Genomic DNA, 25544 nt, shown 5'->3' on the forward strand with positions numbered 1-25544 from the left:
AAAGGGAGAGTTCGTGGAGAGAGAGGAAAGGAGAGGCACTTTGCTACATGGAGGACAGATTTTACTGTAATCCACAGGAAATGCAAGTCTTCTTTAGATGGCTTTAATTTTGGATGACATACATGGGATAAATTTAAAATTTTTATTAACAACATGAAGAATTAAAAAAAAAAATTTTCATTTCAAGCTTATGTTACTGGGGCTTGATAAAAGCACTCCATCTAAAATGTTCTCTCTTCATCCTTGCCCTGTGCTGTATGGTCCTAGATCGGGAAAAGGAGATCATCCGCCAGGCAGCTCTTCAGCAGGCAAAGGAGATGGACCTCAGCGTGGTGCGGCTCATGTTTACAGCTTTCCTCCCCGACAGCACCGGCAGCTTCACCAGGCCCCTGGAACCCGTGGTATCAGATGCCATCTACGACAGCAGTGAGTGCTTGACTTTTCATGGGAGGCAGCTCCGTGTAATGTCAAGAACAGACTTGCAGCCTGCCCTGGCAGTTACTTACTAGCTCTGAGTCCCCGGGCAAGTAATTAATTACTTGGAACCTCATGTTTATCATCTACAAAACGGGAATACTAAAATCTAATGTAAAAAGTTGATGTCGGGGTGGAGGGGGTCAGGAGGGAAGAGAGAGACATCTGTAATACTTTCAGCAATAAAGATAAGTTAGGAAAAAGGTTGAAATGTTAAAAGGGGCTCAGTAAATGTAGTTATCCTCTCTCAGATGTGCATTTTAGTCTTTCACATGTAATGCCCAAACTCTTATTCCTTACCAAGGCCTTGCTATGAGGGCATAGCGTTTGTGCTCTTAGATGAGAAAAGTATCTTAATTTTTCCCTTTGGGAGTCTGAACAAAAGTTAATAAAAGACAACTATTTTTCTTACCCACCTAATTCTCACATTTTTGATAGCCTTATCAAGATAGAAACTTCAGGTTAACTGAGAGAGCAGCATAGATAGTATGTGGCTTCAAATTTCTATTTTAGTCTGTGGTTCCTAGAATTTTTAAAGAGTTTTACAATGCTCTTCAAATTTACCATACAAATTTGTGTAGTAAAATTTTTGGTATGTGTGAGATTTATGAAACAGATATTCCCAGAAAGCCTGCAAGTGCACCACGTAGGCTCACTGACAGTTTCTAGGGTTTGGCCTGAGTAGGAAACTCCAGGCTCCAAGGACAACTAACTGATTTCTCTAATTTAAACACGTTTGAAAGGAAGTGAAAGAGTTATAAAATGATGTAGACTCATATATCAAAGTTCATCTCAAAATGCAGGTGTTGGGGGAACAAGAAAAAAGGAAGCTTTATACCATTACCACACAAAACTTTTGCCCCTAACCACACAGAATTCTAATTTAGTTTGGGGAAAAGAAATATAGCATCTCCATTTTTCCTTTTCGTAGAATAAAAGTTAATAGATAGGTTAAGAAAATGGTGTTTCTCCTAAATTCATAGGACTCTTGTAAATGGTACATCAGTATCGTGGAAATAAGCTTGGGCTACGTCTTGACCTAATTGAAATTCCACCAACCCATGGCTTCGTTCCTCCCTGAGCTCTTTCTTTCTGTCTCGGTCTCCTTGACTGTGTTAGTGGGAGAAACCGAGACTGCTCCTCTCGGCCTCCTCTGTTGGGTGGTAATGAATGACCCATACCCAAGAGTGCTCTGCAGACTCCAGAAAGCATTTTTGTTTCATTTGTGTCCTTGCTAAAACAATCTGAGTGAAAGCATCCGTTTAGATTTGCATTTGTTTAGTCTGTGCTAAGGGCAGGGTCCCTCAGAAGAGATCGGCTTATGAGGACAAACCAGGTGCTTGTGGAGCGGAGGCTAACTCAGGATGGTCTTTGCTTTCCTCCTGTGGACAGAAGCCCCCAACGCGTCCAACTTGAAAATTGTACGAATGGACAGGACAGCTGGATGCGTAACTGGAGGGGAAGAGATTTATCTTCTCTGTGACAAGGTTCAGAAAGGTAAATATATGACGTGATCCCAAGATGTGAAATATTTTGAGTGTGTCTGTGAGTCACTTTTTGTCAGTGGAGATTCCTTTAACGTTTCACATTTCACCTCTTCCAACTGTATCTGTATTTTTTTAAACCCAACTAATTCATTTAAAATTTTTCAACGGAAGTAAAGAGAAATTCTAAAATGATGGTAATCAGTGACATGTCAATGTTTTTATGCTTCAAAGTTTAGTATCTGAACTTAGTTAAACTAACAGAAATGAGAAATAGTCCATGCTTCAAACACACACACACACACACACACACACACACACACACACACTAATGTTTGTGTCTATTACATGCTGTGCCATGAGTCAGCTCTGACTCCCGGCCATCCTATGAATGAGCAATGTCCACAGGGTCCTGTCCTCAACAGCCCTGCTCAGCTCCTGGAGACTCATGCCTGTGGCTTCTTTTATGGAGTCAATCCATCTCATGTTTGTTCTTCCTCTTTTCCGGCTGCCATCTGGCTTTCCAGCATTGTCATCTTTTTCAAAGAATCTGCCCTGAGTTGTGTTGTCATTTTTGCCTCCAGTGATGTTTCAGGCTTAATTTGCTGGGAGAGCTTCTCCAGCTGCCTTCACAGGACATTGTGATGTCAGCTAAGGAAAAGAAAGAGTAATTTTGATCTTCAGAAAAGGTTCTTGACATTAATCATGTGAAATATAGATTAATAAATTAGAAAAAGCTTACAGAGATTTTATTATTTTCTCAAACTTCACTCATTTTTAAAAAAAATGATTGGAAGTATAGTATAATAAAGATCTTCTCACTGCAAAGTGAGGAGCATTTTTAAAGTAAGCAGATAGACAACTGGAAATAGAGCCCCTAAATAAGTGAATTGTGGCTTTAAAAAGAAGAAAATTCTCATTTGAGGCTAAATGCTCTGAGGTAAAAAGTCTGAAAAAATAAATCAGACTTTAAGGTAAATGTATATGTCTTTATCAAAAAAAAAATTACACTTTCTCTGCTTATCCTGATTGTCAACATTTTTTTTAAACCCATTCTATTCAAGTAATACACATTTCCAGATTCCTGGGCAAGCCAGGGAGATGCCAACCTGGGTTACACTGTCATATTTCTGCAAAAGTAAAATCCATGACTGGTGTGAAATGTCGGCATTCTAAATTTAATCTGAAGGGACTTGACGAACTTAATATTTTTAACAGTTGTCCAGTAAGGATTAATAAAGTATTATAGTGAGGCAGTATAGGAGAATGTTTAATAGTAGAATATTTAAGTCAGAACTATACTGTCTGTGTTCAAATCCTGGTTTCTCCATTTACTGCTCTTCAATTTTGGATAAATTACTTAACCTCTCCGGACCTTAGTTTTTCTTCTGCAAAATGAAGATATTAATAGCACATCTACAAAATTATTGTGAGGATTAAATCAGTTAATATATACATATAAATCACTTAGAACTGTGTCTGCCATATAATAAATTTATATAAATTAAATATTATTATGTAAATCTTTATTGAGTTGAACCACATTTCGGGATTCTGATATTCCTCACTGTCCTTCATCTTTCTCAGGAGTGGATTGGTTTAGAGATGGAGAAGTGGGAAGGTCAAAGATTGAGTAAGAGAAAACTCGAATAGGTAAATCTGTCATTGTAAATGAAACCTGGGGCCCATTACTGCGGTAACTAATAAAAAATTCAGTGATTTGTACCAATTTTAAATTATTAAAAAGTCAATTTCTTATTAATTACAGTACTTTCAAAAATTTAAGTACATAGTAGGTAGAATCTGGAACCAACTTTTTCCAGCATGTGTATAAATATAATTACACTATGTGAAATTATACACCTGACTGTGCCTGTTTGCAGATGACATCCAGATTCGATTTTATGAAGAGGAGGAAAATGGTGGAATCTGGGAAGGATTTGGAGATTTTTCCCCAACAGATGTTCATAGACAAGTAAGTGGATGATGATGATGATATGTTGAAATTTACTAAATAGTTTTACTAAATTTACTAAATAGTTTCCATATATGAAAAAGGAAAAATTATAAATATTTATTTAACTTTCATAAAAGAGTACTATATTTAAGATTCTTATAGGTCGTTCAGAAAAGGTATCTACCATAAATTTATGGGAAAGGTTCTATAACAGCACCATAGACTGGGTGGATTAAACAACAGAAATTTATTTTCTCACAGTTCTGGAGGCTAGAAGTTCCAGATCAAGATTTGACAGGGTCGGTTTCTGGTGAGAGCTCTCTTCCTGGCTTCCAGATGCTGCCTTCTCAATGTGTCCTCTCAGGGTAGAGAGAGTAAGCTCTCTGGTGTCTCTTCTTATAAGGACACTAATCAGGGCCCTGCCCTATGACCTCATTTAACATTAATTTTATCCATAAAAAGCCTGATATCCAAGTGCTGCTACATTAGACATACGAATTTGGGGGAGATGGACACAATCAGTTCATAACAATGTTCTACTAGAATAATTATGGCCAAGCGTGCTACAAGGGTATTCTAATAAAAAGCATTGAAAGGAAGAGTCTTCTAATTGAGGCTAATGTTATCATGTTTATATGACTAAGAGATGAAAATGCTAAATCCCATCTTAATTACTCTAAGTGACTGAGGAATACTATTTTCACACACACACACACACACAAGGACACAATCCAAATATCCATCAATATGTGGCTAATTAAATAATGTTGTATCTATGTGATGGAATATTATGCATTTATTAAAAATAATGAGTACTCTATGAACTAATATGAAAACATCTCGAAGATACAACATTAAAACATTTTAAAAGATAAATATAACACGTGTGTATTTAAAAGAGTCTATGTTCATATTTGCACATCCATAAAGAAACTCTGGAAGAATACAAAAGAAATTAATAAATTCTCTGTGTTTACCTCTGGGGAGTGGGAGTGAGTGGCAAGGAAACAGTAAGAATTGCTTGAATGGTGGATAGGAATGGCAAGAAGAAATTTCTATGTATGCCATTATATACGTTTTTATATTTTTTAAAAAAATCTTTATTTCTATGAATATATTATAGTCAAAAAGTCAAACTTATAAGTAAAAATGCCAGAGGTGTTACAGAAAGCCCTGTATATGCCCTGAGCCTTGGCCAGTCTCACCTCAGAATAAACAGGCCTTGTGATGATGTCTTCCTTGAAGGGTTTAGTTACCTGTCTTCATCAACAGGCCTGTAGGCTGATAATAGTACCACCTTCCTCATCTCCCTCATCCCAAAACCAGTCTTTCTGATGTCGCTGCAGATAATCTTGGAAGCTTTTAAGGCTGATTTAAAAGAGGAAAAGGTGTCTGCTGTGTATTTTTTTCACATGATTATGTACAAGTGAAGACATCGGAATTATTAGATAAATGAAATAATAAAGATCTGTAATACATCAGCACAACCTTGCTTCAGTTTCACAATGGCAGTTTAGATAAAGTGATTGGGTATAGAATTCTGAGTTTGTAACTTTCTCTAGAGTACTGTATTTTCTTTTGTACACTGTATCTAAACATAGTGCATAGTGTGTTTAATAAGTATAATTGTTAGAAAAAAAGTAATCCTACCTTAACATTTGGACCTTTGTATTCTGCAGTTTGCCATCGTCTTCAAAACACCGAAGTATAAAGACGTCAATATTACCAAACCAGCTTCCGTGTTCGTCCAACTTCGGAGGAAATCTGACTTAGAAACGAGTGAACCAAAACCTTTTCTGTACTACCCTGAAATCAAAGGTAACTTGGTTGTCTATACTGTGGCTACTGTTTCAATAAGAGGACAAGCTTATTATTAGCAAATATCAATTAGTCACCTTTCAACCACTTCCTGGTAACTGTCCCCTGGATCCAGGGTACTTATTTTTTAGAGGAGAGAGAAGTTAATATACTATGTTGGGGTCATGGAATTAAGTCCAGCCTTTTTAAAATAAAGTCATCTTCACCAAGCTTATATGAGATTTAGACAATGGAGAATTTGCAACTATCATTTATTGAGTAATACAGGGTTCAGGCAGCAGAGATGACAAGATAAGGCTCCCTGTGTCAGAGAGTCAGCCACTCTACCCACAGGCCTCAGGCAGGCGAACAGAAGACTCAACCCCCTTGCGGTGCAGAACTATAAAAATGAATAAACCACTGTTCTTTTCCTCACAAAAGACACACCAGGACGGGGAGAGCATAGTCCCCTTAAAAAGTTATAGTGCGGATTAATTATTTGCATAAGTGAAGCGTCCACAAACACATAGACTGCTGAAGAAAGAGAGCCCTTGCTTCTAAAGCCACCTAGAAGAAGCCTTCTTCAAGGTCCTTAAAATTGGGGATATACTTCAGTATCTGGGTGTGAAAGGGAAAAGGGAGAGTGTTCCCTAGGCTTCAGAAATTTGAGGAGCTGAAACAATTTATATCTGTTCAGAGAAAAGTGAGCATTATGAGCACTGAAACGGACTCCTGAGGCGAAGGAAGGCCGGACAGGAAGGCCAGGGCCAGGCTCTGACGTGCTGGGATTGGCAGCTAAAGAACTTTGTATTGATTCTGGAGAGGGGAACGACCTGGCCTGTTTGAATTTGGAATGATGGCTCTGACTTCTTTACATAAACACTGGGAAAACTATCTGAGCAGCAGTGAGTCAGAAGAGTGAAGCAAAAACCCAAGTGAGAAGTGGTGAGATTATTAAAGGCAGTAGTGCAAAGAATGAGAGGAGAAGGTGAGCGTAAAAGGTAGTTCTGTGATGGTGTCAAGAGGACCCAGATGCTGGTTGAGTAGGAGGTGAGGGAATAATTCAGAAGTCATAGATGGTCCTAGGAAGTTAAGTTGTTGTGCTTTAGGTTCTCGTGGCAAATTCCTAATAGGCCAATTAAGAGAGAGGAATGGGCCCTAACCTGTTTGGCTCAGTGGATAGAGCGTCGGCCTGCGGACTCAAGGGTCCCACGTTCGATTCCGGTCAAGGGCATGTACCTTGGTTGCGGGCACGTCCCCAGTAAGGGGTATGCAGGAGGCAGCTGATCGATGTTTCTAGCTCTCTATCCCTCTCCCTTCCTCTCTGTAAAATATCAATAAAAAAAAAATTTTTTTTTTAAAAAAAAAAAAAAGAGAGAGAGAGGAGTGGAACTCAAGAGAGAGTGGGGTGGGGAACTCAGTATTGAATGTAACAGGTATTTCTTTTTCTGGTGCCCACTGACCCCTAAGGAGTCCATAAAGAGACATGTACTTTAATATAACTAGCTTTTTTGTGGTCCTATCTAGTATTTTACCTATTGAAAACTGATTCTAGCCGAAACCGGTTTGGCTCAGTGGATAGAGCGTCAGCCCGCGGACTGAAAGTTCCCAGGTTCGATTCCGGTCAAGGGCATGTACCTTGGTTGCGGGCACATCCCCAGTAGGGGGTGTGCAGGAGGCAGCTGATCGATGTTTCTCTCTCATCGATGTTTCTAACTCTCTATCTCTCTCCCTTCCTCTCTGTAAAAAAACCAATAAAATATATTTAAAAAAAAAAAAAAAAGAAAGAAAGAAAACTGATTCTAAGAAGGAATCCAAAGACTTCACAGACTGAAAACTGGGCCATGGCACAAACAAAATTGGAAACCCCTGGACTAAAGGGAAGTGAGACCAAAGATGGAGTTTAGTACATGATTGTCCCAGGGCACCAGTGCTGCCCGAGGTTGGAAATCACGAAGGCACCTTCGCCACAGTCCACACATGTGTTGGATCCTCTGACAGTAACGTGATGGGTGATTTTAAGGACTTTCTTTTCCTAGACTTCATGTTGTGGCAGAGCATTTAGATGCTTCCTGAGTTCTTGTTTCTTTTCTGAGGTTGTGACCTCTCCACTGATGAGTCACATTTATAGTGCGTTCCGTGACTGGAGATTGGAAAACATTGTCAGCAGCGGAGCCCTTTCCCTTCACATGAAATTCCATGCACCATCCCAGTATATAAACCTGATAGGCTCTGGTAAAACAGAGGTGGACGCTCTGCCCACTTCACCTTTCCCAGACGCTCTCTAACCGTTCTTCACTTTTCCACCCAGGAGCTGCCTGGGGTCTTCTGAATGCTTCAGTCTACATAAAACTTGGAAATCACTGCTTTAGATTAAACATCCCCCTTTAAAAGTAGACAAATTTTCTTTTTACTTTCTGAGAAAAGAAAATAGATTTCTTGCCCTGAAATGTCTTCAAAATAATGACAGTTTTTCTAACACAGAAATTTGTGTTTAAAGGGGAAACCCAGATATGTATGAGCCTAGAAACATTAAAAGCTGAGCTTGGCTTCTAGGCTGCATGTCTCCCTTTCCCAGTGGTACCTAGGCATCAGGAGACTATGATACAGGAGGCATGCGTGCAGAATATTACTTTCACTGCTCCCCTATCGTGGTAGGAGCTATCTGATGGTGGGCTTAGAGAACAGGGTGTCTGGAAAGTACAAAATCCCAGCCAAATGCTTCAAGCACTTACCTTCCAGGCTACCATTGACTAAAAGCTCCATGCAATACAAACAAAAAGAGAAGAACCATCTGGCCCTGGCCAGTGTGGCTCAGTGGATAGAGCATCGGCCTGCAGAGTGAAGGTCCCAGGTTAAGTTTGGTCAAGGGCACGTAGCTCCGTAGCAGGCTCAATCCCCGGCCCTGGTTGGGGCGCCAATGAGGCAACCAATCAAGGTGTCTCTCTCACATTGATGTTTCTCTCTGTGTGTCCCTCCCCCTCCTTCCACTCTCTCTAAGAATCATTGGAAAAAATATCCTCAGCTAAGAATTAACAAAACAAAATTTAAAAAAAAAAAAAAAAGAACCACCTAGAACAGCGGTTCTCAACCTATGGGTCGCGACCCCTTTGGTGATCCAACGACCTTTTCACAGAGGTCGCCTAAGACCATCCTGCATATCAGATATTTACATTACGATTCATAACAGTAGCAACATTACAGTTATGAAGTAGCAACGAAAATAATTTTATGGTTGGGTCACAACATGAGGAACTGTATTTAAAGGGCCAGAAGGTTGAGAACCACTGATCTAGAAAAATAAGAGTTAGCAGTTGAGCTCCACAGAAAGAATGACCAACGTACATTGTGAGATAAGAACTTTATATTGAAGATAACAAATTATCTTAGCCTCTAAAACCTCCTGGATTATAAAATCCCAAAGTGAAATAATCACAAGGAGAGCCAATCACACCAGGCATGTGACCAATCAGAAAAATAGCAGGCCAGTTCACATAAGAGTAAATGTATGAAAATGATCCAAACTATGCAACCCATTTCTCAGAAGTCATTGTACACACTTTCCACTGCTCCCATCCCCTGCAGTCACTCCCTACCCCATTGTCTAAATTTATATTCTTCATTATTTTTATCAGTATATAAAATTGTCTTCTCTACTAATTTATGTGTCTATTGTCTTCTTCCTACCTCCAGCAAGAGAAATACTCTTTGGATCACAGATTTGGCTTTTCATGTTAATTGCTACACCTCCAGCATCTAGAACAGTATGTGTCACATAATAGATGCTCATTAAATAATCTGAGAGCTGACTTATTGATTGATCATCCAAGCTTCCAGCCTCATCCAAAAGGCCAGTAATTTGTGGAGTGCCATCAAGTAGGAGATTAGATTTTAAAAAATAGTAGCATATTCTTCTCATTATTCAGAACCATCCAGCCCTGAACTCTGCATCCTCTATGTCATTGGCATTGTCCTTCATAAAAACTCCATGGAGATGTTTGAGTCCAGGGAAGACAGTTAAAATAATCAAGAGATGGATGATTGGCAAGGGAAAAAAAAATAGGTGAGAAATGGCTATGCAAAAGCAAAGGAAGACCATGTGACTTTTCAGTCTGAAAAGATGGAGATTAGGAAGAAACAATATAATATTTAAATTATATGTTTATGTTAGATTATGTTTCCCAAAGAATAGCAGCTTACTAAAATGGAAAGCTCACTAGACTTTGGACCTGATCTTTACTCTGCCCTGACCTCAAACAGGTCCTTTAATCATCTTAGCTTCGGTTCCTCTCCTGTAAAAGAAGGGCTTATAGTGAGCGGCATTCTAGGCTTAGGTCCCTTCTAGAATTAGGTTGATGTCGCATAGTGCATCCCATGGTGCCACTGTCGGAGGCAGACCACAAGGATACATGAGCCCAGTGTGAAAATCTTCATGTAATCTTCAACTCCATGGACATTTAGACTGTAGATTTTTTTTTAATTAAAAAGCTTATCACATGGAATTTTCTGTATCAATTTCTTGTCATTGAAATTTTTAGTGGCTATAGGGTAGTTTTTTAAGTTGACCCTTAAAATTTTAGAGTGAAATATAACCAATGGACATCTGCTTTATAAGTCAAAAGAAATACATAGCAAATACAAAATGATCTCTGTGCTAGGAAGCACATCAGTAGATATCATTTCTTTCTAAAGATGAATAAGTTGCTATGTGTCCCTCTCCTGTTTCATATTCCTAATAAAATAATATTCTCTGTGAGTGCAACAGTTTATAGGAGGAGTAAATAAGTATGACGATTAGTTATTGTACAACTGGTGGAAAATTTGATAAATCTGTCCAAACCCTTTGGTAAGGAAATTGTTGGTGTTTCTCCACGTTGAGTCAGCTCTTTCTGTGGAAGCACAGTGTCTTCAGAGTTGACCCTCCTTGGCTAAGAATTAACAAAACAAAATTTAAAAAAAATTTTTCTTCCTAACAAGTCTGGACATGACCAGTTTTTAAACGATGATTTTCTAAGTGCACTTTGCTCCCCTACTTCCCCCTGCTTCATCTTTCATCTGCACTCGGATGATCGAGAGAACATCATTAAACAGCAGCATTCTTCCTAGCCCTGAGATGACGGAAACAGCTGCAGGATTAGAAAGAAGGGAAAATATTTATTTCTGCACATAAACAGAGGCCACAACTGACATTGAAAAATCAGAAATAGGACAGTTGGCTGCTGATGGGGAAAAAAGGATACCACATTGACTGTGTATTCCATTTAAATAAAAATCTTTTATTTTTATTCCTTCGGCCCGAAAGAGAGAAGGGAGGAAACAAATTAATAGTAGGGAAATCAGAGAAGAGAAAGGGAAACAGAAAGAAGAAACAAGAATGGAACAATAGACCACAGAGGTAGTGCCAGGACTCAGCGGGGCAGTGGAGCTAGTAAGAAGCACTGATAGAGAGAAACAAAAGAAAAATAGAGCAACTACACGAGGAATGAGGGAAGGGTCTAACGAGTACCTAGACCTTGACAGTCACTATATTTTAGTCCAGTAGTAGTCACAGACCTTTAGCCTTCCTCTCTCATCCATCACCCCACGGGTGACAGACCCCTCTTTCATTGTACTTCTGGGCTCCACCTATTTTCATTACCATGGTAACCAAAGAACAGTCTTCGTCAACTTAAGTCTGCACTGTCTCTGTCTCTCACTTTGACTCTTTTTTATTATTATTATTGATTTCAGAGAAAGAAAGGAAGAGAGAAAGAGAGAGAGCTTAACATTGATGTGAGAGAGAAACACCCATCGGTTGCCTCCCACACATTCCCCGACTGGGGATCAAACCCACATCCTGGGTATATGCCCTGACCAGGAATGGAACTTGCCACCTTTTGGTGTATGAAACGATGCTCCAACCCACTGAACCACACCTGTCAGGGCTTACTTTGACCTGTTTATTTTGTCCGATGTACCAGTGACAGATGAATTTCCTCCAATACCAGCACCACACATCTTTCCCCAGTTCAAAAACATTGTCTGTTTCTCCTGCCTGTAAGTTAAACCCCTTCAGTTCACCCTCCAGGTGTTCCACAGTGTGGTTCCTATCAGGGCTGTCTCTCAAGAATTCCTCATACTAAACTTTCACTGCAGCTAAACTGCCCTAATGCTGTCCTCGTACATAGACAGTGCACACTCTTTCCTTCATTATCGCCCTCTGTATCCTCTTTCCAGAACACCCTTCTGTTGTCCTCTCCTGACAAAAAGTTGATTCTAGGAGACTTTTTCTGAATTTTCCAGCCCACTGGCACTTCCCTGAGGCCCTTCCTTGAACTCCTAAAACATTGGTTTTCACCATGCATTCAACATGTGTCGCATTGTGGTGCTGTCTCTCAAAGTTTCCCCCACGGCCTTCACATTATATCGGGAGGTTCTTGACAGCAAAGACATAACGTCCTACTTCTCTGTATGCCCAAATCTTAGCTCATGGGAGATACATAATTAACATTAGCCGGTTAGCCAGAGCTGTTCTGTATGACTAAGTGAAAATGCTCAATAATGTTTTTCTTACTCAGTATCTTAATCTTTGATGGGCAATTTAGTGTCTCCCTAATTTGTATGACTTTGGAGACTTAAGAGACTGTTGCAGAGGGGACTTGGGTGTGTGCTGTTCTGTGGTCTCTCAGGCTGGCTCTCGGTCTTCGTATCACTGGAATAAATATAATGCTTCTTGAAATTTGGCATCTCTTCCTCCTTGGCTGCTTTCTGTTTCCCTTTAAGGTGTTTAAAAATACCATTGGAATCAATATTCTTTCTGTGGCTAGTACTGGAACTGAATCAATTTGTTCTCCTCTGGTTTCTCTTCCTTTAACGACAGATAAAGAGGAAGTGCAGAGGAAGCGGCAGAAGCTCATGCCCAATTTCTCGGATAGTTTCGGCGGTGGTGGCGGTGCCGGGGCTGGAGGTGGAGGCATGTACGGCAGTGGCGGTGGAGGAGGGGGCGCTGGAACCACCGGTCCAGGTATGAACCAGGTCTATTCTTTCTAAAGCTTTTTCACATCGGAGAGGGGAGAATTTTCTTTCTCTAGATTTCCCAGTTTATCTGTGGGTGGAGTGGCTATGACATTATTGAGTGTGATACATTAAATTAAAATTTCCCAACAAATATAACTTTTTCAAAAAAGTGCCATTTCATTTTACAACATGTAGATAATACCAAAAACTCTAAAAAGAAAAAAAGCCACCCAAGGCCAGTTAGTCAAAGAAGGCCTCTGTTAACATTTTGGTAAATGCCCTCTTTTTATTTTTTGTCGTGTCATCGTTGTTTTGGTATTCTTTGCAAACATTGAAAATTATAGAAAGTTTCAAACTACATAAAATCCTACTATCCAAGGCATGACTTCTAATATTTTCTGTTCCTAGATTATAGTCTATATTTATTCATTTTCCCAAGTACAGCTGTGCATATCCTTATTACGCACAGTATTTTAATCCGTTTACTGGTCTTAGCTGTTATTATCATCACATTCATGATTGTATATAGAGAATCTTTATGCTGCTTTTCTCTAATGGGTTGCCATAACCATTTCCCCAAGGTAATATCAACTTCACATAAGCATATCTTTTAAGCACCAGTTTAATGACTATAATAGTTCTTCAAGTGAACTGACTATAATATGACTTTCTTGACTATTGTCACCTTTTTCTGTGTAAAGTGTTATACTGAACTCTTCTATCCACGTTGCTTTTCTTTTATTGCAGATTTTTTAAAGATTAGATTCTTTGAAGTAAAATTACTAGGTCAAAGAGTATAGCATCTAAGACCAGCTGCTTTCCCAGGGACTTTTACCAGTTTATGCTTCTACCAACATTGCCTGAGAATAAGCAGATAGCCCTGTTTCTGTTGAGAAGTCAGTATATTTTCCTGTGTTTTGGTTGGTTCCGTACTCTCCTCCAGCGGTTATTTTCCTGTCTTCTGTGTCGGCAAGTCTGCCTCTGGGTGGTGACCACTCATCGTTAGCCTCTCTCCTGCACGGGTGAGGGAGGTTTTCTTCAGCACGGACTCCCCTGTGCTGCCCCGAGCCTGGGCACTGCCTGACCTGCCCAGGTGTCAATTTGTCAGAATCAAACTCTGCTCATCCATGACCCCCCCATGATGCATCTTGCTAACTCTCAACTGTGTCCGGCAAATGCCCTCCCACACCCAAGCCTGTGCTCACCTGGATGGGGGACATTGAGGTTGCTGAGTCTTTGTAAAAAAATAAACCTCATGAGGGCTCCTTTGTTTTACTTGCCATTTCAGGATATGGCTTCCCCCACTATGGATTTCCAACATACAGTGGAATTACCTTCCACCCTGGAACCACTAAATCTAATGCTGGGATGAAGCACGGTAAGTAATACATTTTTTTTAATACTGAGGAAAGAAGAAAAAACTTAATGCCAAATAGGATTTTTATCCTTTTTTATCATTATTTATCACAACAGCATTATCACCTTGAAAAAAAAATGATGAATGCAAATAAGCTAAGAAGATGCTTTTAAAAAAAACTTTTTATTTCCTGAGGAGAATTCTCTTGATGCTATGTTTATACTTACATTTTTACTTTGTAAGTGGCGTGAACGAGGGGGGGGGGCGGGGGGGGAAGAAAAGGACATTAAAAAAGGAACATATTGAGACTTGACTATCCTATCTAATAAAAAAGAAACATGGTAATTGGTGTACGACCACTACCCTTCCCATTGGCTAATCAGGGCAATATGCAAATTAACTGCCAGCCAAGATGGCAGCCAGGCAGCTTGAAACTAACATGAGGCTTGCTTGCTTCAGTGACGGAGGACTCCAACGTTCCCCGCCTGCCGCTGCAGGCCTCTGAGATGCAAGCAACTATGTAACAAACATAGAAGCTAAACAAAACCCCAGAAACCTGCCGGGCTTCAGCCAGCAGGATCGCAACATTGTAACATTGTAACGCAGGATCGTAACATTCTGGCAAAGGCCAGAAACCTACTTTCAGCAGCGGAGGCCTAAGAGCTGGAGCCAAGCCTCAAAGCTAAAGCTGGCCCAGAATAAAAAAGAAAAAAAGAAAAAAAGGAGTGGTTGGGAGCTTCAGTCACCCCCAGCCTGAAAACAGCCCTCAGCTCCTCACCCAGGCTGGCCAGGCACCCCAGTGGGGACCCCCACCCTGATCCAGGACACCCTTCAGGGCAAACCAGCCGGCACCCACCCATGCACCAGGCCTCTACCCTACATAGTAAAAGGGTAATATGCCTCCCAGCACCGGGATCAGCATGACAGGGGGCAGCGCCCAAACCCCCTGATCGCCCTGCAGCTCTGTGTGTGACAGGGTGCGGCACCCCAACGCCCTGATTGGCCCTGCTCTGTGTGTGACAGGGTGCGGCACCCCAACCCCCTCCCCCCCCACAGGCCCTGCTCTGTGTGTGACGGGGTAGAGCCGTAACCTCCCCATCGGCCCTGCCCTGAGTGTGAGAGTGGTGGCACCCCAACCCCCTGATCGGCCCTGCTCTGTGGGTGATAGAGGGCGGCGCCCCAACCCCCTGATGGGCCCTGCTCTGTGCGTGACAGGGGGCTGCACCCCAATCCCCTGATTGGCCCTGCTCTGTGAGTGACAGGGTACAGAGCCCCAACCCCCCTGATGGGCCCTGCTCTGTGAGTGACAGGGGGAAATGCCCCAACCCCCTGATTAGCCCTGCTCTGTGCATGACAGGGTATGGCGCCGCAACTTCCCCATCGACCCTGCCTTGAGTGTGACAGGGGATGGTGCCCCAACCCCCCAATTGGCCCTACCCTGAGCGTGACTGAGAGTGGCATCACAACCTCCCGATCGCCCTGCTCTGTGTATGACAGGGGTCAGCGCCCCAACTCCCCAATCGGCCCTGCTCTGAGCCCGACCAGGGGCTGCACCTAGGGATTGGACCTGCCCTCTGCCACCCGGGAGCAGGCCTAAGCCATCAGGTCGTTATCTCCCAAGGGGTCCCAGACTGCAAGAGGGCACAGGCCGGGCTGAGGGACCCCCCTCCCCCCCCCGAGTGCACAAATTTTTGTGCACCGGGCCTCTAGTCTATAATAATAAAAGGGTAATATGCTAATTAGACTGGACAGCCAAACAGCCTTCCGGACGTCCTTCCAGACAACCTTCTGGACGAAGCCACGGGGGCTGAGGCAGAGGCGGCTGCTACAGCAGGTGGGTGGCCAAGGCAGAGGCAGTTAGGGGTGATCAGGCAGGCAGGCAAGCAGTTAGGGGTGATAAGGCAGGCAGGCTAGCAGTGAGGGGTGATCAGGCAGGCAGGCGAGTGGTTAGGGGTGATGAGGCAGGCAGGCAGATTGGTTAGAGGCGATCAGGCAGGCAGGCAAGCAATTAAGGACAATCAGGCAGGCAGGTGAGTGGTTAGGGGCAATCAGGCAGGCAGGTGAGCAGTTAGAGGTAATCAGGTAGGCAGGCAGAGGTGGTTCGGGGCAATGAGGCAGGCAGGCGAGTGGTTAGTGGTGATAAGGCAGCCAAGGCAAGTGGTTAGGAGCGATCAGGCAGTCAGAGGGCTTAGGGACAATGAGACAGGCAGGCAGAGTGGTTAGGGATAATCAAGCAGGCAAGCAGGTGAGCAGTTAGGAGCCAGTGGCCCCGGATTGCAAGAGGATGCAGGCCGGGCTGAGAGATCCCCCACCCCCCGCACGAATTTCATGCACCGGGCCTCTAGTCCTATATAATAAAAGTCTAATATTCAAATTGACCAAATGGCAGAGCAACTGGTTGCTGTGACGTGCACTGACCACCAGGGGCCAGGCGCTCAATGCAGGAGCTGCCCCCTAGTGGTCAGTGTGCTCCCACAGGGGGAACATCGCTCAGCCAGAAGCCAGGCTTACAGCTGGCAAGCGCAGTATTGGTGGCAGGAGCCTCTCCCGCCTCTGCCGCAGTGCTAAGGAGCAGCGAGCCAGTCAAGCGGTAAGGAGCAGTGAGCAGGCAGGCGATAAGGAGCAAGGGGTCCTGGACTGTGAGAGGGTGCAGGCTGGGCTGAGGAACTGCCCCCCCGCCAGGTGCATGAATTTTGTGCACCAGGCCTCTAGTTCAAACATAAAAAAATTATCAAACTTAGCTGTTCTCTCTTTTTTTCAAACATTATACTTTTGTAGACATTGTGAATTTTATAGGGATGGCCTTTTCCCATCAATGCTTCCCCTAATCAGCAGCTGTCACATCATGTATTCATAGTTTATGTTACATGTCCATTCTAGTGCTCCCATTGAAGACATAATACAACGAAGTCTTCCCTTCTACTGCATGCTGTTTTATGTCCACTGCTTTAACATGTTTTAAGTAATCTTCATGATTGCATTGTAAGGAAAATATTAGCATCTTCGTTTAACAACCAGAGAACGCTGAGGTTGGGAAGTGTTCATTCATTCACTGAAATATATATCTGTTAGTGGCAGAACCAGGATTTGAACCAGGTCTGCCCATAAAACATAGGTGCTCTCTCCTCGGACCTGTCAGACAACATAGTTGGACCTGAAAGAGCATGATCTGAAATGATGCACTGGGTCACTCCCACACTGAAGAATGTGAATTGAGATCACATCTTTACAACTCACTTGGTTAATTAGCAATAGGAAAGAAAGAAGTCCTCTGCTTTCAACAACTTTAAAAATTCTACTTTCCAGCAATTCCCAGAAGAGCTTTATTTCATTTTGTCCCTTACAAATAAACAGAAGAGATGTAAGTTTTTAGAAGTGAAAAAAAATGGGTTTTAACATCTTAAAAGTTCTCATCACAAGAAAAAGTATTTATAACTGTATGCTGACAGATGTTAACTAGATTTATTGTAATGATCATTTTGCAATACATGCAGATATCAAATCATTATATTGTAAAATGTTTTTAGAAGAGTTTAAAATAGCTACAAAGCATGTTACTTATGTCCATTTTAAAAAGAATTTTAAATTATCTGACCTCCATTGAAACAATGAATTATAATTTAACAAATAGATTTTATTGAGAAAAAGTCAGTGTTTTTTCTTTTATTTTAGGAATCATGGACACCTCATCTAAAAATGACCCTGACGGTTATGACGAGAGTGAGGGCAGAGGGGCTGTAGGTCTCTCTGAGAAAGTCACTGAAACCACAGAACCAGATAAGGGGTCTGGCCAGAGGGACGAGGAGGGTACTCTGACGGATCCGGTGGGAGTAAAGAAAGAGAATTCCAGGTTTCAGGGTAAGTGAGCAGGCAGGTGATTACACTGCATGGTGGGTGAGGGGATGAGTCGGCGCGAGGTGTAAAAGTTGTTTCCAGAAAACAGATTTGTTTTTTCTGTTACTGTAAAGATGACATAGCCATGTCTAGTTCAGTGTGCTCTCCAGAGTCCTGTGTGCCTTTTGAAAAGCACCTGTCAGGTCGTTGTATTCACACTGGGATGTCCATTCTCCCAGTGTTGTCTTTGACTGTACAAAGTACTGAAATTTACATACGCGTTCTCCAGTCATAATCACGCAGGTTTATGGTATCTGAGACAGAACCTAATTCATTTCTACCACAGATAACAGAGACAAGTGGTTTCTATAAGTTGCATAGTCTCCCTTCTCTAGATTGTAGCTTGACTGTCATACTAAAGTGGAACTTTGCCTCAAAATAAGAACGTTTCCTTTTGTCCTGGTGCCCTTGTTGAAGAATCAGGATTAGGAAGGGCAGTGTGCTTTTGTGTGTATTTTGAACCAGTGGTCATTAGAGTCTAGGTCAGGATTCTAGGTCATCCCAGATTATACTCATAATGTAAAGGGAAAGATAGTAAATATTTAGACTTGGGGGCCACATATGATCTCTGTCACCCCATTTTTTATACCCCTTTAAAACGAACAAGCCCTGCTTAACTAGGGCCATGTAAGAACAGGCCACGCCCAGGGTTTGCCCCCACGGGCCACAAGGTGCCTTCCCTGACCTTCAGGAAGAAATGTACCAAACACCAGTGGCTCCTGAAAATCTCTCTGTGTATGGCAGGGACTGTGGTTTTTGACACTTGCCTAACGAGCGAGTTGCTCAAGACTCCAGTGAAGGATCGATTGTTTCACCAAGAGATTAAGTATTTATAATGATGGCCAAATCCAATCAACTTTATTTGGAGATGGATTGTTCCTCTTTAAATGACAGACATTTCTAAACTTCTTTCCCCCTAAGAAATGGTAGATCAGTTTTTCAGACCAGCCTCTGTATGTGCCAGTGAGCCAGTGTCCAGCTGTGCTTTCTCTCGTGAATACAACCCAGAAGCACTGCAAGGAGCATTGGTGCTGATGGTTTTGCCCTCCAACAGGCCAGACCTGTAGAGCGAGCCTAGGACACTCAGTTGTGATTTTGGTCATTGCCTTGCAGACAGCCTCTTTCTGGAGAAGGCGCTGGAGCTCGCCAAGCGGCATGCCAACGCCCTGTTTGACTACGCGGTGACCGGAGACGTGAAGACGCTGCTGGCTGTCCAGCGCCATCTCACTGCCGTGCAGGATGAGAATGGGGACTGGTAAGTCCGGACTTCTGAATACAGGGCTTGTTTTAGGGCAAGGAGGAGAGCTAATCAAGGTGTGCGTGCTGGCTGGAGAAAAGGAGGGTTGAGCAAAATGATTGGATCCTGCAACTAGAACACTGTCTTTCAGGGAAAAGAATGTGTCAGTAAGGTTTAGTGGCATAATTCGCTTCTTCTGTCCTCTGGCTCTCACCGCCGGGACTCTAGAATCACTGGAATACTCACCAAAGAGCTCAGCATTCTGGGCAAGGAAACTAAATTGTGTGTGTGTGTGTGTGTGTGTGTGTGTGTGTGTGTGTGTCGGGGGAGGCAGTACTTTTTTAAGAGCCTTGCTTTATTTATGGAAATAAAATTTGGAATAATATTTAGTAAATATATATGAAGAGTAATAATATTTGCTTTAATATTATTTGCTTTGGAATAATAATAAAATGTGGTCCTACCAAATCCCTAAAGCACTTGTTATCCCAACAGTATATTTATAATGATAGTTACTCGAGAGAAAGCCCCATAAAGACATCACATCCTGTGGTCATACCACTCTGAACACTCCCGATCTTGTCTGTCCTGGGAAGCTTTAGCAGGGTGAGGCCTGGCCAAGACTTAGATGGGAGATAGCCAAAAAAGTCTGGCTGTAGTTTTTAAAAATAAAAGACAGCATAACAACAAAATGATTAAGACGCAAATGTCATTCTTTCCTGGTTACTGGTTCCTTCTCTACTGCCTCTGTTAATGGTCACCAGTCTGTGACTGGCTCGGGCTCATGACCGCTCTAACCCACATTGCACGGGAGTCTGACATTCCCAGCACCATGCCTCCCATTCCTGCTGTGACTGGGCTTGTATTTGCAGAGCCACCTGGCTTCTTTCTAAAACGGTTCTCTTCGTCCTCTCATTGAGACTTCTAAAATGATCTCAGCAGCCTATAAAAGTAACAAGACAGCAGCCCTCAGATTCAATCAAATGCTTTATCTAAAACCTTCCTAAAATAGTGTTGACAGTGAAATCCTTTTCTGTGAAAGGGCTCCTGAGTGCTGTGTTTTAAACCTCAGCTTAAAAACCGAACCCAAGGCTTTAGGAAAGTGCCAATCTCAGGTTTTCAGAGACCTTTGTTCTCATTCCTTGCAGCGTAACCAAGGATGTGGTATAACCACTGGCCTTGTTATACAGTATGAGAGGAACCGGTGCACCCTTCTTTGTGTAATGTCATGAGCAGCAGAATGTTTTTCAACTGGGTTAAGTTCTCCAGTTAGCACTCAATAGCGAATAACCACAAGAGAAAGCAGTCAACCCAGGCAGGACAGCAGCATTTGCAGTGACATTTTTAGGGACCTGCTGAATGGATGAGCCTAAGAAAGACGAGCACATACCAGTTAGAAAGAGACCACTCGCGTGGGAAGGGGGTTGTGGGAAGGGTACAAGGCGCACGAATTCAAGTGAGTACAATGAGGGGGAGGCAGACACATGTATAAGGACTCCGGGCATCTATAGAGGCACTGAGGAGGTGGCCTTCCCTGCCCAAGCAGGAAATCAAGACTTAGGGTCCCCTCCTAGGACCCCAGACATACCCATGCCAGCAGGCTCTCAGGGGCTTGACACAGCCAGAGGCCAGAAGGCTGAGACTTGGGGAGACCAAAGAGGAGTCCCCAAAAGAATGTAGACAAGGGATGCCTTTTGCCCTTCAGAGCTCAGGCCTCTTGTGTTCACTGAACTTGTCATATGCAGCTAATAATCTGAATCCTGTGGCTATTAGTCATCACAGAAAATACAATAAAGACAAAAAAATCATAAAAACTTCTGGTATTGGGGAAATTCCCATGAGGGTGTGAGGATTTGGGGAGGAAGGGGAAGTGACTTCTGCTATGAAGTGCTGAGCTGCACATGGAAATTTTTAGGCCTTTTTTGAAGTGTGGCCTTTTTCTTGGTACATGTGCATCATGTGTGCGTCAGACTTCAGGCCATTTTCAGAAGTCTTCCTCCAGCCTCTCATTCAAGAGACAGTAGTGAAACTCTGAAATCATTCATTGAAAAAGCTCTCTCAAGTAATGGAGTCACAGTTTAGTTTCTGAGGCCCTTCTGTGCCGATGTCAATCCTAAGGACGATACCCTTGCTGTAGCTAAGAAAAAGGCCTGGATGAAATGACACCTATTATCTTTATATTAGAGCAGATCCAGTCTGTGCCTCCAGTCGCAGATGTACTGCCACCGTGTGACACTTTGAGTGTGCCCTGCATCACAGTCTGCCCTTACTTGAGCGTATTCATCCTCTTAGATGTTCACCTACCACCCTTCAGAGCAATGCACACATGCCCCTAAAACAGCATTAAGAGATGACTTCGGAGCAAGACTGACCTGAGCTTAAATCCCAGCTTCCCCACTCTGGCTCTGTGACCCAGGTTGAATTCTGTTATACCTATGAGTCTCAGTTTCATCATCTGAAAAATGGGGATAATATTACCTCTCTCGTCCGATTGTTGTTATGATAAAGGAGATAATGTATGTCAGGTGTTTAGCAGTCTGGTAAATAGATGCTCTAAACAAACAGTAGCCACTTTTATTGTTATCAAATTAATTTTAATAATAAGTTTTTTAACAATTGAAAAAATGGAGTGATGCTTGGCAACCGCCAACAGTTTTTCCCTTGTTAGTGTAAGCTTCTAGGTTTCCTCTGTCATCCTTAGTATAGTGCCTAAACTATAAAGCTGTGCCAGGCCTGTCAGGCTGACCCAGATAGAACCGGCCTCCGAGGCCAGAGAGGGAGAGAGATGTAGAGAAAATTGTAGTTGTGCAGCCAAGTGGTAAACTTGAGAGGAGACAACGCTTTCTGCCTAGGAAGTTGGGGAAGTCTCCTCCAAGGATGTAAGGTTTGAACTGGAGTGTGAAGATGGAGAGGCACTGTCCACACAGAGAAGAGAGGAGCAAAACCATTTCAGGCCCAGGGAATATCTGCGAGGGAAAAATATATTCAAGTATTCCTTCAAAAGTTTGCTTCACCTGGCCAACAAGGCTTAATGGTTGAGTATTGACCTATGAACCAGGAGGTCATGGTTTGATTCCTGGAGAGGGCACGGGCCTGGGTTGCGGGCTCGATCCCATGTGGGGCGTGCAGGAGGCAGCTGATCAGTGATTGGCATCATCAGTGTTTCTATCTCTCTTTCCTTCCCCTCCCTCTCTGAAATCAATGAAAATATACTTTGAAGAAAAAAAAAAGTTTGCCTCAAGAGTCTTCTACTCATTAAAAGCCTGACTTCAAGATCTTAAAAAGCCACCACAATGTACTTTGCAGGATGGCAGGGCAGGTGAAGTACTAGTAGCTACATTTTCTGAACAGATCCGAGTTCAGGCACCTGACGTGCATTGTCTACATGTCAGGGAAAGTTAGAGGAGAAAGTGCCCTGAAGCCATAGCACAAGGGCAGAGTGGGGATCTGAACTCAACTCTCTGCCTCAAAGCCCAGGTGCCTTTCCGCCTCAGGGGAGTATCAAACCTGCAAGCCCCCAAAGACGAGGCAGGCACCGTAAATGAGTGTAGGAGCCCTGGGTAGGCAGAAAAGCACCCCCACCTCAGATTCAGACATTTTATCGATTCAGAACATTTGGGGGCTAAAGAAAACTAGGTATAAGAGCCAGATGCAGTCTCCAAGTCTAATCATATCTTGGAAATCTTTTTTTTTCCATTTACATTTTAGCTGATTGTTGCCATTATATTTTTGTTCCAGTGTCTTACACTTAGCAATCATCCACCTGCATGCTCAGCTTGTGAGGGATCTGCTGGAAGTCACGTCTGGTTTGGTTTTGGATGACATTATCAACATGAGAAATGACCTCTACCAGGTAAGCAGAACTATCAAGGATTCAAGTGAAAAATCTATGGTTTGTATGTGCGTGTGTGTGTGTGTGTGTGTGTGTGTGTGTGTGGTGTGTTATTTCTAAGAATGTTAGCAGTAGCGAACCATACAACAAAATATCTTTGCAGGTAAGATCCTCAAAGCCTATCACTGAGGAATGTTCTTTAATGAATTAGGATGCTTTGATCTGGTGTACTAGCAATCACCCCACAGTGAAAGGTCACATCTGCTGCAGGAAGGTGAACTTTAAACTTTAGAAGCCGTCAAAGAGTCTATCCATTTTAGAGGGAGAACCTAGCATAAATGCATCACGTCTGTCAAGAAAAATAAAATTGAAAAAGATTAAGTTTTCAAAGCCAATAGTTTATGAGAATTTTGAAGTCTGCTGAAACACATTTTGACAACCCTTAAATTACATGTATATCAAACAAAAGGTGCTGATGCGATCAGAATACAAAAAGATGAAAAGACTGTCTGAGGAAGAAAAAATGTCTTTCAAAAACAGAAAGACAGCTCAGAAGCCACTTGAGGAACTCTATTAGAGAGGCCTTCAGAGTTGCAGAGAGAGGTTAGGTGGAGCCTCCTGAGGCTGCCTGCTGAGCGCATGCACATGTCAGGTGAGGAAAGAGTAAACCTGCTTGAACAGAACCAAAGCCTGGGTGCTGGGAGCCCTAAGACCTGGACCAGTTTCCCTGGCTAAGGGACCTACGGCTGCACTAGCGTGGGAAGAGGGGGCTTCCGCTTTCCAGGGCTGCTCCCACCTCTCTCCCCTGGAAGCTGTCCTGGCCCCACCAGGCTTCTGTCCCAGTCTGTTGGTCTCACCCTTGCTCAGCTGTCCTGTTTTTCCCTGCCTTCACTCAACCCAGAGTGACTACCCAGTCCTTGGCCTAGAGTCAGGGGTCCTCAAACTACGGCCCGCAGGCCACATGCAAATACAAATATTGTATTTGTTCCCATTTTGTTTTTTTACTTCAAAATAAGATATGTGCAGTGTGCATAGGAATTTGTTCATAGTTGTTTTTTTTAACTGTAGTCTGGCCCTCCAGCGGTCTGAGGGACAGTGAACTGGCCCCTGTTTAAAACGTTTGAGGACCCCTGGCCTAGACTGTGTGCTAGGATGCCTGATTCAAGCATCTCTCCTACTCTGAAAATACAGACAGCGATGGCATACAATATTTACATGATAAAGGGCTAGTTCTCAATTTTTAAAGCAGAAGATATGAATCCTTTCTATTTCCTCAAAGCAAAGGTACTAAAATGTTTACATGTAGCTGTCAATAGATTTTTGCCTGTGAATAAGTGTTTCCTGAGAAGGCAAAATCACAAGTTCCCATTGGACGTAAGGCTTCTTCTCTGGCTGCTGGGCTTCATGTCAAAGGACAAGTGAAGTTAGGGATTCCTCACTGACTCATGATATAAAAAAACTAGGGTGAGGTCTAATTTCAGATACACTACATGTAAAGGATATCTTTCATACCATTTTGAGGGTTGTTAGTATTTGGAAAGTCATTTGGCCATAAAGCCTGATTCTCTGAGGCTTTTGGAATGACGGTGCCTTTTCACCATCCACTTGTACAAGTCAAACTAGGTATGGGACGTTGTCACTTTGCGGTCCTCCTTTCAAAGACTGCTAACTTCACTGCCTGTAGGTCAGATTCAAGGAATTACTTGTTTTTCTGTTTATAAATAGGACCTGCAAAGGACACAGTACAACAGGATCCGTAGTTGTGATTTATTATGTGCTAACCTCCTTACTAGATCATTTGGTTACATATATTGAGACTCCAGTGTGCTAGAGACAAAACCTTGAAACCACCACCTGTGGCACTTCTGAGCCTTTTAAAAAAATATGTATTTATTATTTTTAATATATATTTTTATTGTTGACAGTATTACAGATGTCCCCCATCCCCCCCTCCTTTGCCCCACTCCACCCAGCCCCTGCCCCACCACAATACTGTCTTTGTCTATGGGCTCTGCATGCATCCATATAAGTTCACATAATCTCTTCCCATTCCCTGTCCTTCCCCTCTGAGATCTGTTGGTCTGCACCAAACTAAAAAGCTTCTGCACAGCAAAAGAAATCATCATCAAAATGAAAAGGGAACCCACTGTATGGGAGAACATATTCACCAATGCCACATCTGATAAAGGGTTAATTCCCCAAATCTATAAATAGGTCATACAACTCAACAAAAGGAAGACAAACAACCCAATTTTAAAATGGGCAAAGGACTTGAACAGAAACTTCTCCAAAGAGGGCATACAGATGGCTAAGTGACATGAAAAAATGCTCAACATCACTAATCATCAGAGATACAAACTAAGATGACAATGAGGTTATCACCTCACACCTGCCAGAATGGCTACCACCAATAAACCAACAAACAAGTGCTGGCAAGGGTATGAAGAAAAAGGAACCCTAAGTGCATTGCTGGTAGGAATGCAGGCTGGTGCAGCCACCATGGAAAACAGTATGGA

The 25544-nt window shown here is 42.6% G+C and overlaps 1 protein-coding gene across 12 annotated transcripts in view; it reads left to right on the forward strand.

The window, feature by feature from the left end:
- The window catches only part of NFKB1 (nuclear factor kappa B subunit 1), a 133661-nt gene that overhangs the window by 90059 nt on the left and 18058 nt on the right, over positions 1 to 25544 (forward strand). For all 12 annotated transcript variants that reach the window (XR_004972901.1, XR_004972905.1, XR_004972906.1 and 9 more), the window contains 9 exons: positions 268 to 426; positions 1867 to 1971; positions 3842 to 3933; positions 5595 to 5733; positions 12572 to 12715; positions 13997 to 14086; positions 17738 to 17923; positions 19073 to 19214; positions 22935 to 23049. Coding sequence is in view for 9 of the 12 variants with exons in the window: in XM_036340953.1 (XP_036196846.1) it covers positions 268 to 426; positions 1867 to 1971; positions 3842 to 3933; positions 5595 to 5733; positions 12572 to 12715; positions 13997 to 14086; positions 17738 to 17923; positions 19073 to 19214; positions 22935 to 23049 (1172 nt within the window). In the remaining 3 variants the exon portion in view is untranslated. The remainder of the gene's footprint in view (positions 1 to 267; positions 427 to 1866; positions 1972 to 3841; positions 3934 to 5594; positions 5734 to 12571; positions 12716 to 13996; positions 14087 to 17737; positions 17924 to 19072; positions 19215 to 22934; positions 23050 to 25544) is intronic.

The sequence above is a fragment of the Myotis myotis genome, unplaced genomic scaffold (genome assembly GCF_014108235.1).
Source record: "Myotis myotis isolate mMyoMyo1 unplaced genomic scaffold, mMyoMyo1.p scaffold_m19_p_1, whole genome shotgun sequence".
NCBI lineage: Eukaryota > Metazoa > Chordata > Mammalia > Chiroptera > Vespertilionidae > Myotis > Myotis myotis.